Source organism: Fusarium odoratissimum (genome assembly GCF_000260195.1).
Source record: "Fusarium odoratissimum NRRL 54006 unplaced genomic scaffold supercont1.106, whole genome shotgun sequence".
Classification (NCBI taxonomy): domain Eukaryota; kingdom Fungi; phylum Ascomycota; class Sordariomycetes; order Hypocreales; family Nectriaceae; genus Fusarium; species Fusarium odoratissimum.
This window is the reverse complement of record NW_022158804.1, coordinates 2,501-21,898: the sequence shown is the minus strand read 5'-3', so window position 1 is coordinate 21,898 and position 19,398 is coordinate 2,501. Positions and strand designations below refer to the sequence as shown.

Here is a 19,398-nt window from a genome sequence, read left to right as displayed (position 1 = left end):
AGGAGCTACGTTCAGGAGCTATCAGGCGGTCGGTCAGGATCTTCTGCGATAACGTATCGCCACGTGACTGAGATCCACTTGGCCTGTCGGTCTAGGGTAACCTAGTCTGGTCTTGCGCTGTGACAATAAGCTTAGTTATATACCTTATATAATCTACTAATAATAAACCTAATATAACTTAGTTTATTTATAATTAGGAATTAACTTATTATACCTAGTATTAGTATTATTAGATTTTTTAATAATATAATATTACTTAGTTATTAATATAATATATTTTAAATAAAAGCTATTAACGTGGTTAATAAGCATACGTTGCAGATAAGTATGCATTGTATTTTTCCCTCTTATATTTAACTTTTTATCTAATCGGATAATTCTTAATAACTAAAAATAGTATAACCTTTAGATAAAGCTAGAACCCTTTTTGTACTTTAAGCCCTTTAAAATAATCTAAAACTTAGTATCTAATATATTACAAAGAATTATAAGATCTCTAAGTATAGATTATATTACTGCTATAATGGCATTTAATTATAACACGATTAGATCCTAAAGTTATAGAAATTATTTAATTTAGAGAAATAGATAATAATCTAATTTGTCCTTAACCTAAATTCCTGAGGATTTCCCTTATAACTGCGTTTTATAGAAGAAATAGCTAATTCTCTGCTTACTGACTATAATATATTACCTATTAGTAAGCGCTAGGCTTATAACTTTATAAAGTAATAACTAGAGCTAAAGATGTATTTATTTTATAAATATAATTATTAAAGAGCTAAATATAAAAATCCAATTATTATTTGCAATTAGTTCAGGCTTATATAGAATATAATTGCAAAGTATAATATCTAATTAGATAATATCTAGAACTTTAATAAGACTGGCTTTATAATAGGCCTTATTATAGCTGGAATAGTTATTATAAGTTTAGAAATATAAAGAAGGCTAAAATTAGTGCAGCCTAGAAACTAGAAATAGATTATTATAATCTAGGCAATTAATATAAAAGGTTAATTAATTATGCTATTTATTATTAGTACAGGCCAATATTACCTTACTAATTAGTACTAAGAATATAACCTCCTAGGCAATTAAGTTATTATAATAAGCTAAAATAGGTAGATAAATAACAAGCTAAGTCTTAAGTAGCTAAAGTACTTTAATTAGTCTATAATTAACTAATTAACTAGTCCTTATTATCTCCTAATCCTTAATAGTTATAAAAGCTACTACTTAGCTGATTTTAAGAGATATTATAAGGAGAATAAGATTATTATGCTTTATATACCTGCTTATATATCTTATTTACTTTAGCCTCTTAATGTTAGGTGCTTTAGGCTGCTAAAATAGGCTTATAGTTAAGAAATAGAGTATCTAATTAGATATTTTATAACTTATATTTCTAAGATTAAGTTCTTTTTTGCCTTTTATATTATATTTAGAGCTATCTTTATAGAAAGTAATATCTAGGGGGGTTTTAGAGGAGCTAGGCTTGCTTCTTTTAACCTAGAAACTATAATCTTAAAGCTTAATATATAGCTATAGACCCTAATGCCTCCTAGGGAGGCTACTTAACTATTAATACTATAGGCTTTAAAGACCTTAAAGATAATAATTAAGGCCTAATCTTAGTCTAAATACCTTAAAAGGCAAATTAAAAGGTATTATAGTAGCTCCCTAGAGTTTATTATTAAAGCTTTAAAGTTAACTATTAAGGCAATAAAGGCAGTTATATATAAGGTTATCTTATTAAGGGCTAAGCTTTATAATCTTTAAGATATAAATAAGATATTAAGTTAGTGCTATAGGGTAAAAAGGATTAAATTATAGAAAGGAGAGATTATAATTATATAGGAAGTATTGTAAGTAATTAATTAGATAGATATTAATATGTAGGTAGTAGCTGAATTATTGAGAAGTGGTAGTTAAGGAAAGTCAGAGTAACTAGGTAGTTGGCGCTGTAGTATATATAGTAAGGGCAGGTATAATATAAGAACTTATTAGGTAGTTCTTAAGTTATCTAGGGAGGAATTTAGTATATAAAAGCTAGCCTTTTTAAACTGCAGCTTAAGCTTTTAAGCTGTAGGTTGAAAAGGTTAAGGAAGGTGCGATGTATACTTGTCTGTGATGTATGCTTATTAACTATGTTAATATATAATAAATATAATTTTAAATAAGGAAATTAATTTATATTAGGTTTATATTTATAAAATATATAAAGTATTAATACTAAGTAAGTTAATTATTATATCTCTTAATAATTAAGTAATATTTACTAGGCTTTATTAATATAAAGAAGTCTTATTAATAGTTAATAAGCTAAGTTTATAAAAGTACTAATAAATATAATTTATATATTAAAGATAATTTATAAGGATTATTAAAATAGTTAAATTATAATAATCTTAAATTATAGTATAAATATTTTATTATAAGAATTAAGGGCTATTATAAGATAAAGGAGAGGAAGTAAGAAGGAAAAGAGGAGGAAAAAGGTAAATTAAGAAAAAAAGGTTTTAGTATTTAAAGAAAAACTATAAATATTAATAGATTAAGGCTAGCTTAGCAGATTAGTAATAAATTAAATTAGGTTATAAGATAATATAATAAGAGAAATATAAATTAGGGATAAATATAATTAAATAATACTTAGGGATTTATATATATATAATAGTTTTTAAAGTATTTTGTTTTATAAAAATTATATTTTATTATAAATATAAGCTTAATTAGCCAATAAGTAAGGCTTAAAAAGGTAATATTATTTTTAAAATAAGATATAATTTTAAATATTAATTAAATTATATTTATAAGTATTAGATAATTAATTAAATAGTTTATTTTAATAATAAAGCTTAATTAGCTAATAAGTAAGGCTTAAAAAGGCAGTATTATTTTTAAAATAAAATATAATTTTAAATATTAATTAAATTATATTTATAAGTATTAGATAATTAATTAAATAGTTTATTTTAATAATATAGCTACTTATGTATTTAATATATATTTTTATATCTTTATATATAGCTTAATTAGTTTATTATATATAATATAAAGAAGAAGGGCTAATTTGGCCTTGTGTCAGAACTTTTGTCCATCTACTGTAGTCATGAGTCCACATAATATAGTGGGGTTTACTGCTAACAGAATAAAACGCCACTCCTCTCCATTCCTCTCAAGTCATAATTCACTCACGGACGGCCTCATCTCATCTTGAACATCAAAACCCGTGCGCCGCGATAAGTACAATGGACCCAAATTTGGAGCTTTACAGAAGCCTACTGCACCTGATCCCGTCCCAGCGCCGCCACCGCATGGCATATCTTCCCCGATCAGAAGTTATCAGAGTCGAAACAATTGTCCAAGACGAGGATAATACCAAGAGGCTGGAAGAGACTATCGCAGGTCGAGACCTCATTCAAGTGGCCCTGGATAATCCTTCCGAGATTAAAGGGGATGGACAGCTGAAAAACATCGTGCTTGGCCGAACCAACCGCCTCGAGGACGAGAACAAAATGGTCAGGCGCATCACCGATAACGTTGCGAGTAGCAGTTCAAGCTTGATTCATTATATCGAGAATTTCGATCAGTTTTCATATGCATTAAATTTGGATGCCTGGAAGCTAGTATACTGCGATATATATTACGTTGATAGAGGCAATGCTACGCTACAGGAGATCTACGAAGCACGCCTACAGGAAGAGGATCTTCAGACGCCTGCCGCCCGAGCTAGAGAGCTTGTGCGGGATAACGACCTCAAGCGAGCTCGAAGGAATGCCAAGTGGATGATTCCAGCTATCGAAGGACTTTCAGAGGACGAGAAAATGGGGTGGGCGGATAAAGATCCAGACCTCATGGACCGACTCTATGAACAGTTAAGACTTGTGGTTGAGAGCTTCAATCAAGAGAGAGGAATTGGTGAAGTCGAACGGCGCAAGATGATGGAAATTCAAGAAGAAATCCAAGAACTCAATTTGAAACCGCGGGACTACCGGGACATCCTAGAAGGGGTCTGGAAACGGGTTTCGCCTGCGCCGCCTCCATGGCTACAACATATCCTACAGACTGGCGAACAATTTGGGTTTGTCTACTACAGATCTAGAGAATTATACCAGACACGCTATAACTGGAACTCAGTTTGGAGTCGAATTAGGAATACCAGTTCGCCATTGAGGGTAACCTGGTCTTCTATCCATTGTCAAGGTAGCAAGAACTGGATGTCTCTGCATTCGCTTGAAACTGAGAACTGGCCTATATTCTCCCCTAATGAGGAGTTGGCTGAAGACGACGACCTCCGCAAGTGTGTATAACCATCACCAGACTAATACTGATGAACTCACTAACTACTTGTTAGGCACTTTAAAAAATACTGCGAGGAGAATCGTTCCAAGACCGCAGAGGATGAAAAGAAGAATAAGAAGAAGAGAAAGAGGAAAAACATAGAGGACAATGAGAATCTGCTGTCCCCTGGAATTCTGCGGAACACCTTCATCGTCATTCCCCTCGAATTCGTTTCCGGCAATCTTAATATTGAGGAACGTGACACTTACGATCCCTGCTGGGTTTGGGCGTATGATGCAGACTGGGATGGCTCAGATGAAGTGACCGTCGATGGTGAGAAGTACGAAGGCCGGGTCAAGGTGGCTAAATGGTCGCTCAACTCCTGGTTCTATGCTGCTCGGTGGGAAGGGGTGAGTCTCCGGGATATGTGGCTTAAAGCACAGCGGCATCCGGATAAGTACTGGATTTGTTATACAAAGGAATTAGAAGAGTGGGATCACGAGCCATATGTTTAGCTTCGAGCTCGTGGAGGACCGGATCTTGGTCATGCTTGAGCTATTACTTAGGCAGTGAGCTGGGTATAGCTAAGCACTCGTAGATTCTGGCCTGATATAATGGCTTAAAACCCTGTAAGGCTACTTACTTGACTTAGGAAACCTATTTATAAGACGTTTTGTTTTTTTAAGGAATTGAACCATGTTGGAGAATACTGCAGGCTCTGTTTGTAAATTCCCTGTCTGCTTTGTTAGTAACCCGTTGGTGTAGTTATAATAGAAAAACGAAAGTAATTACAACAGATACGCAAATAAACATAGGTTCATGATTCTGTCTACTGATAGAGCTTAAATTTATCGCTGATCGAGGATTGTAGATTCGTTATAATCCAGTTTAACGGAAAAATACACTCTACTTAATCGATCTATGAGCCATATCGTTATTAATCACGTGATCGGTCACGCGCTTCACGTGCGGAGCTGTGGCCTTGAAAACTCGTATGCATTCTACTAGTTGTTGCTCTTGACCACTTCCACTAAAGAACATCAACGAGCAGCCATGGTAAAAACTGTTCCATGATCATGGGTTCGGAGTGAAGCTAATTGTAATCAACAGGAGGTTTAACTATTTAACCAGGAAGCCTTTGATACAGCTGCGATAGAAGAGAGCACTAATGAAATTAAGGGTATCAGTTAAATTATTCACTGGCGCAATTGTAATTATATATTCTAAAAGAAATATTAAGGCTGTGTTTAGCTAGGTATGCCTAAGGATGGAGGTTGGGTAAAGGTCGATCTGGGCTTTTCTGTTTATTTTATTAGGGGTTCGAAGGGCGAGGTCAGAATGGCCAGTGTGTCTATTAACTAAGTAAACTAAAATTTGACCCCCTTACTCAGCTTGGTTGACTAGAGCCCTTTACTTTACTTGGTTGCTTATAAGAAGTTCTTACTTGGTTAATCTTACTTGACTACTATTCCTAATTGGGCAATTTCCATGGTAATATGCTGGTCTAAAGTAGGTGCTTTTGGCACTTAAGTGCTGCTATAGTATCTGACTTAAGGCGATTCCGTTTATCGGTAATAACCTTTTTTATCTGTAAGAATACTTGCTTATACTTAGTGCTTATTACTGGGCAACTGAATAAGTTAAAGGCCATCTTAGAGAGGATAGGGTAGTTAGATGCATAGCAAACCTACCACTCTAGAGGATCCTTAACTTCCATATCAGCCTTATTTGCCCTGGCCATGAACTTATCGAGCTCAGAGGCGAGTTTGATGCGCTTATTTCCTCGTGAGCCTGATGCCGCAGTGGCAGCAAGTCGCTGACGACGCTTACGGGCCTGCTGGAGAGGATCTAGCGCCACGTTATTGTTATCAATTACCTCCTCCTGTGGTTATGCTCCTATTATGCCCGTTTTGGCAGCTGCTTCCTCGTAATGCGCGTATACCTCCTGTACTACTCTCCTTGCCTTACTAATCTACTGCTTATTGTGACTCCATTCTAGCTCGAAGTATGTAAATTTGTTCGCAGGGTGTAGGGCAACTGCACAGCGGTATGTAGGCATGGCATCTGTAAGGCCAAAGTACTCTTTAAGCTTGATGCGAGCAGCATCGATAGCATAGGAATAGTATGTGGACACCACCTCGGGGTGATTATCTGCAAACTTTCCAGCCTCTTGAAGCTCCTTGAAGAGAACGTCTAGCGACTTAATCGTTTCGTAAAGGGAGCCGTGGGATCCTTTAAGGCCTGCTTTATTTGCCTGGCCTTCTATGCGTTTTATTAGATCTTTAAACGGCTTTAAGATATCGAGGAAGTGTTCTAGATTAATCCAATCCTGCGAAGTAAGCATATCCTGTGAGATATTATATTCCTTGTCGATATGGTTGTAGTTAAGGAAGAAGAGATTAATGGCATGGCGGAGTTTAAGAGCTCTTTTAATTATCGCATATGCAGAGTTCCAGCAGATACCGCCATTAACCAGGACTCTACTGTAGAGGCACTCGATGCTGCCTTCGTCGTACGCCGTCAACACGTACTGTTTCAGCAGCTCCCGTCGCTGGTCACTCCTGTTGACCCATACACAGAAGTTGTGGAGCTTTCCGATAAAGCTCTATTTCCTCTATATCTCAAACCGCTCCTCATCGGATGCGCCACGCAGCTGTTGTTCCATCTTGCTAACACCCTGCCTAAAGAGCAGAGCTTTGACGATGAGATTTAACATATGACTAACGCACCGAAGGCGACTCTGCAGTTTAATGGCCGGGTATTGCTTTTCCAGCTCCTGAATGCATATGTTATTATTGCCAGCGTTATCTATCATGAAGAAGCCAATGACGGTGGAGATATCGTAAAAGTCAATGACTTTAGATAACGCCTTTGTAAGATTCTCACAGGAGTAAGGTCCTTTCAGAGGTGGGAGGTCTAGAAGAGCTGTTTGCAGCTTATGGCTTTCGTCCAAGAAGTGAGCAACAACTGCTAGATAGTTCGTTCCTTCTTCAGATATCCAGGCATCTACCGAGATATGGATCTTGCTTGTAGCAACATGTAGCTTTTCTATCAGCCAAACACGCCTTCCAGCATCACCGACCTATTTCTCTTTGATCCAGTTACTGAGGGCAGATAGGCTCTTTGGCAGAATCTTGCCAATGTCTTCCAGATGGTTGGTAAAGATCTTATGAGTGCGTTGATGGGTTACTTAACGGAAGGTGAGATCGAGGTCAATAACCTAGTCGATAAAGTCGTCCTTGAATTACAAGTCGTTAAACACTAACCGCCGGCCTCCGAGATATAATATAGGGTTAGTTATCCCCTTTGCCATACTACAGGGGTTTAATAGTGCTGCCTGGTATCCGAAGTCTTCCAGTTTATGTTAATGCTTTAGGTGGTATATTACGCTAGTAGTGCTCTCGCTGGAAAATAGTGCAGTATGGTGGTATCTACGTATATGGCAGTACTTGCAGAGCCAGTACTTGTTATCTCCATCGGTTGTGAGCTGAGTACCATGTTTGTAGATTGCTGACGGTTAGAGTTTGGAGTTAAGGGTGCGCTTATGAGGCTGGCGGTATCGAATTGATGGGACAGGCTTCCCGTTATAGCGAATCTTGTCCTAGTTAATAGGGAAAACACATTAAGAGCTCGTTGGAATCTGTCTTTCGTCGGCAATGGTTGGTGTAGATGCGCCGTTATTAAGTACCAGTATATCAGTTAGAGTTGACACGGAGGTAGGCGTACTAGGCAGGGTAGAACCGAGTTAGTATTAGTAATAGTTATATTATTAAAATATTTTACTTTTAAATAATATTTTAAATAATATTAAAGTTATATTAAATTATTATTATTAGATAGTTATTAATAAAATACCCTCTTTTACTAAAATATCAGGATAGGAATACTATTAATATATATAATTTTAGTTTTTATTCTATTATAAGGAGAATAATATACTTAATGCATTTCTTAGATATTCTTTGGTTTAGTTCTAATGCAAAAAGTATATTAAATGATTTTTATATTTTAGGTAAGGGGGTAGTGGAAAATTAATAGAACTTTTATTATAAACGGTTTCTATAGGTCTATTATAACCAAGCCAGGCATATTCATTTGCTGAATTATTAGTAGCTCATTTTTAAATAGCTATTAGGCCGAAGCAGGCCCTACTTCTAACTTTAATATTTAAGTAGAGACCGTTGAAACTATTATAAATATAGTTAAGCAGTTGCCAGTTTTAGCACTTAAGATACAAGAGCGGACAGTTTCCTCCAAGCTTATCAATTTAACCCTAATCAACTAGGCCTATATAAAGAGTGTCTGTTACCAAACTAAACATCTAACTTAATACCTTATTAAATATTCCATAAAAGGAGAGGCTGGCTTCCAAGAATTCGGAAGGCCCATAGATAATATTTAAAGACTTTAATACCCTTAAAACCAGTTTCCCGATTCACAAGCTGCTTACAATCCCTTCCCTAAATCCATAAGCTCCTAATAGTGGATTCATAATTCTCCTAAAGTTTAACGCAGTTAAGGGCATTGATGTTGATAAGACCGCCCTCATTTTCTGTGTTACCACTTGGAAAACGGAACTTTAGAAAGAGAACTTACAACAGCCGTTCCAGTGTCGCAGCAGTAGGTGCCTTGGTTGCAGCCGGTTGAGAGGATCCCAACAGTACAGGCCAGGCCCAGAAGGCCGCCGCCATTGCAGCATACCTGCTGATGATTGTCGCTGTTGCAGGTACCACCGCCACCACCACCGCCGCCGCGAGCCTCAATCTCAGCAGGAGCGGCAATGGCAACAACAGCCAAAGTGAGGGCGGAGAGAAGAGCAGTGGTCTTCATTTTGATTGTCGTGAAGAGGCTTTTGGTTTAATAAAAACTGAACTGGGAGGTTTGGTAAGAGGTTTTGGAGGCTTGGGTGCTTTGAGGATGCGATGGATAGTTGTGAGCTGAAATGTTCGAGTCAAGGTGGAAGTCAAGGTGGTTTATATGGACGAAGCCGAGCACGATCAACACAAGTTCAAGTTCAAATTCAAGTTCATAGTGTTTACGATTACTGTAAGCTGCGGAAGTTGCCGCAAAGAGCTCTCTGCATCCCCCCCACCCCTCTTAATCAACCATTATCATACATCAAGCGAAACTTCTTTTCTTGATTTTTATCGCCACCTATGCATACTCGCCTCACCGCCGTTGTCGCATTGTTGCAATAAACTCACTGCTCAGAGGAGGTCGACGAGGCATATGGCTGCTCAGGAAGTTTAGTTAATGTGGGAGTCCCTTCGTAGCTGGGATGTATGTATCTCCTCGGAGTTTGTTGCAACCTTAGCCTTGATGATCCCTGGGTCCACGGAGTGCACTGGGAATTTATGCTGTCATCATGATTGTACGGTAGTCCTATTCTGAGCAGTCACTGTAGTACTTGCATTAGACGCCGGAGGTAATACACCGGAATGCTGGGATTATACAACATTAAGCGGTACTTCTGGTTTTTGATCTAGCCTTCCCCTACATGAGGGTCAAGAGAAGTTAGCAAAAGAAGGGCATTTTGATTAGTGGGGCAGTAAATACAATACTTTTGAACCTTATTTGGTATGTATCCTATATTTTCGCATAATATTGTTTCAGTCGATCATTCCCTTAGTAAGAATAACATTGGTTTATGACCGAGTTAAAGGTAACGTTTACACTAAATAATGTTAGATAGCCGCGCGTTGATCAGCAAGGCAAAAAGACTAATTTATGGCTTGATAGTCAAAATCCGGATTATTAGTTCAAAGTCTTATTTGACTTTAGCGTCACCTTCTCCCGGCTCGTCTCTTCATGTGATTTCCGCATAGCCGGGAAAGCTCCAACTGATGCCCTCATAGTTGCCAGGTGCCGGTATTAATGCCTGACCAAGAAGGAAGTGATCGGCAAATAGTAGGTTATTGAGAAACGATAAGGGATTCAGAGCCTCTCGATTGGTGAGGTTCGCGGTGTCTAAGTTCAATAGTGCACGAAGATCGACATTACCTGCATGGGCGCTTGCAGCTTCCTTGCCAATGCTGAAACATATGTCCTGGCTATGCCTTATAGTCTTCCGACTTACGGGTATCTTAATAAGAGCTCTATAAAACTGAACGTTTTAGTCGTGCTGGTGCCTCTTTTGGGTACTAAAGATATATTAGCCACCGAGCTGGCAGGGTCAGGAACTAATATTTGTAATAATTGCAACTACCTTTGTATAGACACAATATAATCTGAGCCGGAGATGCAACGTCTTGACACGTAATGAGACATCCTGAACCCGGTTGCCAATACCCCACCTTGCCACTGTTATTGGCCAAGCAAGGCTGCCTGGTATCATAGCGTAAAGGCAGCTTTTACCGGAATTGAAGTCGTTAGAATATGACGCCACTTACCACAATCTAAGGTGTGTCCAACGTCATGGTTTGGCTTTGCTTGTAGTAGCTCGAAACTAACGCCTGGACGGAATCCTAACATGTACTATTTCGGCGTACAGTTCTTATCGTGGATGATTACTTTCACTCTTTTTAAAAACTACTTCTAAGTCTTAATGTCCTCCTAGTCCTTGCTCAATCTTCTGAGATTTGACTATGACGACACTTCAACCTTAAACGACCTAGCAGAAAGCGATGCACTTTTACGCCACAAACCCTAATTTTACCATTTATTTTGATCGACAGTCAATATGCTTTTTCAGTGGTCGGAAGAAGCCGCATGCCGTAAAATCGCGGGGAAAATACAGCATTCGACAACTGCCGAACTTGCTTTGTGCAGAGGAGTGGAGGAAACCTACTGCAAAGGTCGGATCAGTATTTGAGGGAAAATTAGAGAAGCGTAACAGCGTAACATTATTCACAACTTTTTGTTCATTTCATGTTCCCTTTGCAAGCTTCTAAGTTTCACTCTGTTGTATGCCTAAAGTTGGCCACCGGGAATTATAGCACTCTTCTGCAGCTTAAATGCCGAGTCTAGTTGGCAGATCGGAGCGGGAACGCACGGGCCGTTAGCCCTAGACTACCTAAGGCTAGCCACTAGTACCCTTCCTACCGAATCCCAGGACTCGGGTGCGGATTTCCATCGAGTGGCTAGTGTAACAGTCGCACCTAACCACTACGCCACGGGGCAAAAGATTCGGCTACAACTGCTATTGTAGTAATCACGGTGGTGCGTATAGCTGCTTATAGAAGCCTTACAGCGCTGTTATGGGCACAAATCGTAACAGCTAGGTATTAAATTATTATTATATAATATATTTACTTTTTTTCTTTTTTATTTATTATACCAATTAATATAACTTAATTATAGCTAGGATAATAATATAATAATAATTTTTTTTTTTTTAAGTTTATAAGTTAGCCTTAAAAGGTATATCTAAGCATCTCTAAAGTCTAATATAATTTAAATATTTATTACCCCTTAGTAGGTAAAGCTTTATTAAGTTAATATTATTATAGTTAGCTGCCTTAATTATAGCCTGAACCTAGCTGCATATAACCTAGCTAGAGAGCCTTACTCTTTAGCTGGCCCTAATCTTCTTCCTGCAACCTACTTTAAAGGATACCATGCTTAAATTATCCACTGCGCTTCTATAGTAAGTAATCTAATCCAAATACCTTCTTATTATAACTACTAACAGCATTATAGCTATATTATAATAATACCTATTAAAAGAAGCCTATAAATATCTAATCCTAATAAGCCTTATCTAATAAAAGGCTATAATATAATTAATATAATTAACTAAGCTATTAAGGAAGATAATTATACTAAGCTTTATAATATAATAATAGAAATTAGAGAGGCCTAGTTATATAAGGATAATACTAGCTATATTAGGCTAATAGCCTTTAGTTATAAAATACTCCTGCTTATATACCCTCTCTATAATAGCCACCCTCCTATTAAAAAAGCCTTCCTTAATTCTAAGATAAAGGAACTTAATAAGCTAAAAGGGAAGCTAATTAGAGGGGCAAATCTAAGCCAGAGGGAGAGGAAATTTATTAAGGCCCTTTGCAGCAGCTTATATAATAAGTGGCTTAAGACTATCTAAGGGCAGGCTAAGAGGGTATTAGAGAAGACTAAGCCCTTATAATAGGCTGGCCATGGTCTTAGACCACGAGAGCATAATATAATATCTGCTATCCAAGGACGGTTAACAGAGGATAAATATATAAATAGAAGAGGGGTAATTATAAGGTTTAGGAAGAAAATATATTAAGTTTTTTATAAGTTTAGTTACCTAAAGTTAAAGACTATTAGTATTAGCGGTATAAAAAGGGTTAAATAGGTCACGGGATATAGCATGTAATAGATTTAATAGATTAGCTAAATATTAGTATACTATTAATATAAACAGGGGATAATAATATTATATAATATTTATACTAGCTAGAATAAAATTATTATTAAAAGGTATTTTTTAATTAATTACTTCTATTTATAAGACTTACTTTTTTTAGCTTATTAACTTCTACTTTCTTTATATTAATATAACTATGTATAAACCTAGGTTGCTATTATATAATATAAGTTATTAGGTATCTTCCTTGTTATATCTTATATTAGCACTAAGTAATATACTTTATTATATAATCTATTATAGAGGAATACATTCCTGGTTGCCACTTTACCCGGGTTGCACTCTAGAAATATATATAAGGTTGCTCACGTGGAATTGGGGATACTGGCCACGATAGACTTCGGCAAAGGTATTGCCAAGCTTGAAGCGCAGCTAGCGCCGTCATCGTATATCCTGTCTCCAAGTTGTCACTTGTCAGGAGGTATGGCGCTGTACTACTGGTTCAAGGATGGTCCACAACAAAGCTCAAGAGATTGGGTCTTCGCGCTTGGTGATTACCATCCAGCATACAACGCACCTGCTCAACACCCCTCGCCACCACGATTACAGATTGCTTGGTCATTGGGTCCCCTATTGATCACAGGAAGCGCATACTTTGCTGTATCCCCATCCGTTGCGGTGGCTGGTGCCTCTTTGCATGCCACCCTAGACATAGGCGTCCTTCATGCTTTCCTTGACGCCTGGGCGGATTCCCTCATCAACTACCAGCCTTTCATGTTCACGGCCAGTGGAGGCATTAATGTTGGCGTGAGATACACGCCTGACCTGTGGTTTTGTGACCATTCACATTAATATCCAAGTTGGTGCCACGCTTTTCCTTCAAGGTCCGCCATTCCAGGGCGTGTGCCATGTCAATTTCTGGGTGTTTGGCTTTGACATTGCTTTTGGGCCCTCCGATGGTGTTGAGTCTCCGGCTCCCATACAGCTGCTGGAGTTCTACAGACTCACATTGCAGAGGCAAACCGCGACAGAGGAAGACTCTTCGAAACCCCACATTTTCACATGCAACTCTGGCCTTGTCTCCTCCATGAAACCGGAACCGAAAGACCCCAAGGAGGTTACCAAAATGGCCCATGATTTTGCTCCGAATTCTGATTCTCCACCCTTAGTATCATCAGTTACTGCAGGTACGTTCGTGTCTACCGTGACGTCTGTGTTTGCGATCAGTAGTGTCGCGATTACGGACGAAAAGGACAAAGAGACTCAGCCGCAGTTCAATGCTCCTCTAAATACCAAACCGACTGTTGCTCATCTTATGTACCTTGAAGATGATGAGAAAAGAATTTAATCGAAGCTCAAGCTAGCTATCACCGATCCACCTGTTAACAAGACAGAATTTGGCCGAACTTCCGGAGAGAAATCAGTCTGGGAGCTTCGCGCCGTCATCAGCAGTGTTCCCAAACCTCTTTGGGATAAATGTAAGTAACAGTCCGTTTGGGCAGCCGGATAATGTTTCCCCACTCAGCTGACTAACATAACACAGATGACCCAAGCAAAGACCCAAGCAAAAACTCTCGTTCCCTACTGGATCCTTCGGGCCCTGCGACAGTCTACTTAATGATGGGCGTACAATTAATCCCTCCCGAAGCGCACTCGAGAGATGATAGAATTAAACTCTTCGATGCAGTCAAATCACAACTCGAGGATGTCATCAAGCCGATCAACTTTCCTGATACCACCAAGTTTCAGAACGATACATGGATGCCTGCTTTACCCGTCAAGCCTACACCAGACAACCCAGCAAAGCTTTGGGGAGCCGTGCGAGATCTGTGGCTGAAGCCGAAAGACGGTGAGGGATCTGCCAAGAAAGCAGTGGAATTGTGGATAACCGCGATGAATTGGACTGTTGGTGACCTCACGGGTGTTGTGCCAGAGAGGGCAGCGAAGGACTGAGCGTCTCTTTACGTAGTCGCCCCGCTAATAGCACGAGGATCTTAGCGAAGCGTCCAGTTGTCAAGTCAATCCTGGACAGCAGTACCCACGGTATGTGTTCCTAATAGAAGAAAGTCGCAATGTAGATTTCTTTAAATCAGCATTTAGGCTGTAGTAATCATTTCGGCATCATTTATAATATCTAGATTGTAAACCTCAGGCCAGAGAGCACCCAAATGCAACACCGTACGACAATCTACAGTGTCACCTTACCCTCGCATCTCGCTTGGCGTACACTTGCTGGATGCAGCGAGAGAAGAGAGTACTATGCAAATCTGATCTGATTACTGCATGATGTTGGACAAGCCTGGCCTCGATACATGGTGCTGGTTGCAGCAACGCTTCAATGCGCCATTTTCTATCTCTGTCAACGGCCGACAACTCTCACTGTTTAACAGTTGTTAAAATATGGACAAAGCCGACGCGGTACCGGCGGTCATCAGCGAAACAAATCCACGAAACCCAACAGAGATTCTTCCAGAATCAATTCCTTCCGAGATGTCTGGCCAAGGAGGGCAGGGCCTCGTTGCAGCACAAGCACGTTGCCCCGCTCGAACCTGGATTGATGATATTCTGATTGCGACATGAGCTTCAGGATGAGAACGAAGAAGATGACGATGACTCGGCGCTCGGGGAAGACTTGTAAGTGTTGCATCTATCTGTTCTTTGCCCCCCTTTGATGATCGGTCACTAATGCATCAAGCTAGTGCAAGCTCGACTGCTTCCCTCACCTCAAGTATTCTCGAATACCGAAAGTTTCAGGGTCGGACCTTTAATAGTGACAAGTATGAGACTGAATATTTCGCACCAAATGACGAGAAGCAGAAGGAGTCCATTGACATCTCGTAAGGAACACTCTATGCAACCAACATCTGATCGCCCTACTGAAAGTTAGCAAGCCATCACTACCTCATGTTACTTCTCGACGGCAAGCTTTCGCTCGTCCCTTCGACAGATGACTTGGAGGCCAGTTCCTCATGCTTCCACACGTCTTGCTAGAACTGACGATATACAGAAGGTACTTGACATCGGAACCGGGACCGGTAAGCGATGCATTGGATAACACCCACAACAGGAAAGAAGCTGATGATCAAATAGGTATATGGGCAATGTACGGATGATTCTTGTATTTAATAGGGAGCAGTTGCAAACACTGATACCTCACAGTGACTTTGCCGACCAATACCCCAAAGCCGAGGTCATTGGCACAGATCTTTCCCCAATACAACCAGATTGGGTACCACCAAATGTCCGATTTGAACTCGAGGACGCAACTAGTAATTGGACTTGGTCCAACGACAGGTTTAACTTTGTTCATATGCGCTACTTGATTGGCGCTATCGCTGATTGGGGCGCGCTATTCAAAGAAGCGTTCCGCTGTTGCAAGCCTGGGGGCTTCGTCGAATCTGTCGAGGTCAATCCTACATTCCTCAGTGACGATGAGACAGCCAGCGATGTGATGGCAGTGCAGACATGGAATAAGCTTTTCAGAGAGGCGAGTAAAACTTTTGGTCGTAGCTTTTGCGAGATTGAGGGGGACGTGGAGTTTCTTGTTGCTGCTGGATTTGTAGACCTGCAAGTTACTGACTTCAAGGTATCGTCTTTCTCATACATCGCCCTTTCGAACCTTTGTGTCTGACATCATCTAGGTTCCTGTCGGCGGATGGGCCAAAGACTCCAAGTTACGTCAAGTCGGCCAGTTCCTTCGCGCAACGATCGAAAACGATCTTGAAGGTAAACAAGTCATCGTTTTTGGTCTTCAATCTTCTAAGAGAATACAGGATACACCCTCATGGCGTGGCAGCAGATTTTGGGGTGGCCCAAAGATGAATATGAGTTATTTCTGATGGACATGAGAAAGGCTCTCAGAGATAAGAAAGTGCACAGCTACATACGCGTTCGCTTTATTAACGCCCGTAAGCCATGAGATGCGAGGTAGATAGAGACTTGGGAAATGGAGACCACAATCAGCTTCAGGCTTTGGAGCGCCACAGACATTTGTAGCGAATCTAAGCCAGAATGAGACAAGCCATTCCTTCATTAAGAGGCAGATAGGACAATTTTATGGTAAGGTCATTGAGAGCATACTGTTTCAGCATCATTTGCTCCCATGGGTAGCAGACATATCACGGGCTCAACAAGGTCTTTCGCATTGTAATCCTCGATGCAATAAAAGTGGGAAGTCACAATCAAGACCGCGGACGGATAAATTGAGATACACAAAGATGTTGTACTTCGTGATCCTGAAGGGGTTTGGTTCAGCATTGAAACGACAGAGATCAGTGAGAAATACACCGTCCCTCCCATAGACTTTATAGTAGCTCAGTGGCCAGATGATTCAGTTCTTCACCTTTGATTGGAGCACCGAGAAATAATAGCCCTCCCTAAACCTGGTCTTCATCCTCTTCCTTACAAGGGACGCATTGTGGGGTGCAGTAGCAATCCGAAAAGATATCAGCATTATCTGATCCGACAGGGCATCGGGTCTCATTGAAGAGTACATGACCCCTCCCGTTACAGTGAGCCTGACAATGGTGGGCTATAACATAGATCCCGGCGTGGCACCGCACAGCGTAAACGGTTTGCTCTGGCTCATCGATTTTATCTTTAACATCTTCAGTCGGAATAACAGGCAAACCGACGACTATGCTGCCTAGCATGCTTCCCTGAATAGCGAATCTAAGGATTGCATTCTGAGGACCGCGTTTTCCGAACATGTTAAAGGAATTGTTTCTAGCAATCTATTAATTAGCTGGACCTTTTGGCTTGAGGCATCTTACCAAGATTGATTCGTTGAAATTAGCTGGTTTGAGAAGCTTGTGTTTTCGATATGGGGGACTGTTGCCTCTTTATAGACATGTGTTGAATGTTCACTGAGTCGGCTCACTGAGAGAATGCGAAGTGGTCTTGTTCTTTGGCCATGAGGACGGTCGAGCATGTGATTCTTTGGTTGCCTTGCATGCCGACCGATCCGACGCAAAGCTCGTAAGGAAACCGGGGTTTAGAGTTAATGTGATGTTGTCTGTTGGTTGCTAGTCGTTGGTCGTAGGTGGTTGCTTGCTGGACAATTGTCTGAGCAGTTCGCATAATGCCCAAGGTGTTATTTGGAGTTGAAACTGGCCTAGAGCTGTGGCATCCCCCTCCCTAACCTCCTTTGTGGCACAAACGTGCCGTCATGCATAGGACTAACAACCAACGAAAGCATATATTAGCCACAAAAGCTTAGTTGGTTATTAGTCTGATGCATGGTGGTACCTTTATGCCGAAAAGGAAAAGGCTGAAGTTCCCCCGCTTGGGTAATTGATAAGACACACCAACTTGGACCAAGCACATTCAATAACACAACTAGCAGTAGATCCTTCACTGTGTAGAGGACCTTTGATTTGGTAGGTTCAGAGGGGTAATATCTAGTATTTAATAAGCAAGGTACTGTCGGAATGGCAGATGCATTTTGAGAGTGGGTTAACGGCTTTGTTGGTTGTTGATGCTTTACATCAGCTGATTTGTGAGTTATGCTCTAGGTCAACCGTGGGCGGATGTGACTCGTAGGTTTTGCTCTGCATGCCCTCGAGAGCAGTATTGGAATTGGTCCGGTTTTGAAAGTAATCTCTAAGATCGACAACGATATCCTAATACATACACACGCTGCCGTAGATAAGATAAGTGTAATAACAGACGATCTTGCTCGGCCGAGCTACTCAGATTACGAGACTGTGTTCTGCCGCAAAAGGAACGTTAGTTATAGTATTGCGGCATTAATATCATTGGCTGCCTATAAACTCACCATCATATCGTCAAATACATGTATAAATACGTACCAATTCTCCTATCACTGAAGAAGAATTTTATGTCCTTTTTATCAGTCTTAGCACCCTAAAGGTTAACCTTACAGGCAGCAATCAGTTACATAGCGCCTATCACCATTATTCCGAAGTTAAACTCCAATATCCATATATCATCTCTTCAAATTAAACCAAGCACTATGGCGAACCAAAATAGAGTTATTTAAACAGTTGACCCCTCTACCAATCCGGCTTCATGGCCACCTGGACAAGCTCCAGAATTCGGCACTGCAATCTACAGGGTCGATGTTACTTACATCAATCTCAACAGGGATTCGGACTTTCGTACGCTTCGAACCGGCACCAATAGTCATATTCACCATGCAGTTATACAGGTGACAAAGCATATAGCTCGAGGCCTCTACCAAATCGTCAGTATGAATGTTGGCGAATACCAATGTATAGTAGTTATGGAAACTGAGAAGTTAACTGACGATCTTATGTCTCATGGGTTCCCCTGGGATAGGAATGATGACCCTTAGTTAAATGTTATTCTAGAGTAGGCGGGTGCGCTGATGAACGCCGCTCTAATTGGGAATGCAAGGATTACACGACTTTTAGTTCGGCTTCAGCTATCCGTACACCGAGATCTCTTGGTGCATCTAGTTAACATTTTCTGTATTAGAGTCCTTCTTTTTATAGTTTGATTGCGGTGATGGCATCGGTGATTTTGTATCGTCTCCTCATTGGCTGTTAATCATGCCCAGAACCCGAAAAAGTGGCGGATACGAGATGTCATAATCATAGACGAAAATAACCTCTCTTGACGTGATCAAGTGTCATGGTCACAATGATATAAAAACATCTAGCTATGATATTCATATAGGATTACGTACTTCATACAGGTCGTTTTTGAAAATCCCATGTTGCACACCGACAATTCCGCAATTATGGCAGCTGGGAAAGGTCACCTGTCGATCAGCGATAACCACGCTCAGGGTAGATTACTCATTAAGTTGGTATATAATCTCGTTTTCCCAACAT

General features: G+C 40.0%; 4 protein-coding genes across 4 annotated transcripts; 3 read left to right on the top strand and 1 right to left on the bottom strand.

Annotated features, from left to right (window-relative positions):
* Positions 1-3,254: 3,254 nt before the first annotated feature.
* Positions 3,255-4,802, top strand: FOIG_16647 (uncharacterized protein; the record flags this gene model as incomplete). Its single annotated transcript, XM_031218112.1, has 2 exons — positions 3,255-4,306; positions 4,361-4,802. The coding sequence occupies 2 exons, from the start codon at positions 3,255-3,257 to the stop codon at positions 4,800-4,802; spliced, it is 1,494 nt and encodes a 497-aa protein (XP_031052177.1).
* An 8,261-nt stretch (positions 4,803-13,063) lies between these two features.
* FOIG_16646 (uncharacterized protein) lies at positions 13,064-14,533 on the top strand (the record flags this gene model as incomplete). Its single annotated transcript, XM_031218111.1, has 4 exons — positions 13,064-13,415; positions 13,465-13,767; positions 13,975-14,058; positions 14,124-14,533. 4 exons carry the CDS (start codon positions 13,064-13,066, stop codon positions 14,531-14,533), a joined length of 1,149 nt encoding a protein of 382 aa, XP_031052176.1.
* A 656-nt stretch (positions 14,534-15,189) lies between these two features.
* FOIG_16645 (uncharacterized protein) lies at positions 15,190-16,628 on the top strand (the record flags this gene model as incomplete). Its single annotated transcript, XM_031218110.1, has 7 exons — positions 15,190-15,214; positions 15,276-15,417; positions 15,472-15,542; positions 15,653-15,683; positions 15,740-16,166; positions 16,222-16,306; positions 16,354-16,628. 7 exons carry the CDS (start codon positions 15,190-15,192, stop codon positions 16,497-16,499), a joined length of 927 nt encoding a protein of 308 aa, XP_031052175.1. The 3' UTR covers positions 16,500-16,628.
* A 328-nt stretch (positions 16,629-16,956) lies between these two features.
* On the bottom strand, positions 16,957-18,728 carry FOIG_16644 (uncharacterized protein; the record flags this gene model as incomplete). The annotated part of the gene is made up of 2 exons (XM_031218109.1): positions 16,957-17,313; positions 18,672-18,728. 2 exons carry the CDS (start codon positions 18,726-18,728, stop codon positions 16,957-16,959), a joined length of 414 nt encoding a protein of 137 aa, XP_031052174.1.
* Between the last annotated feature and the right edge of the window lie 670 nt (positions 18,729-19,398).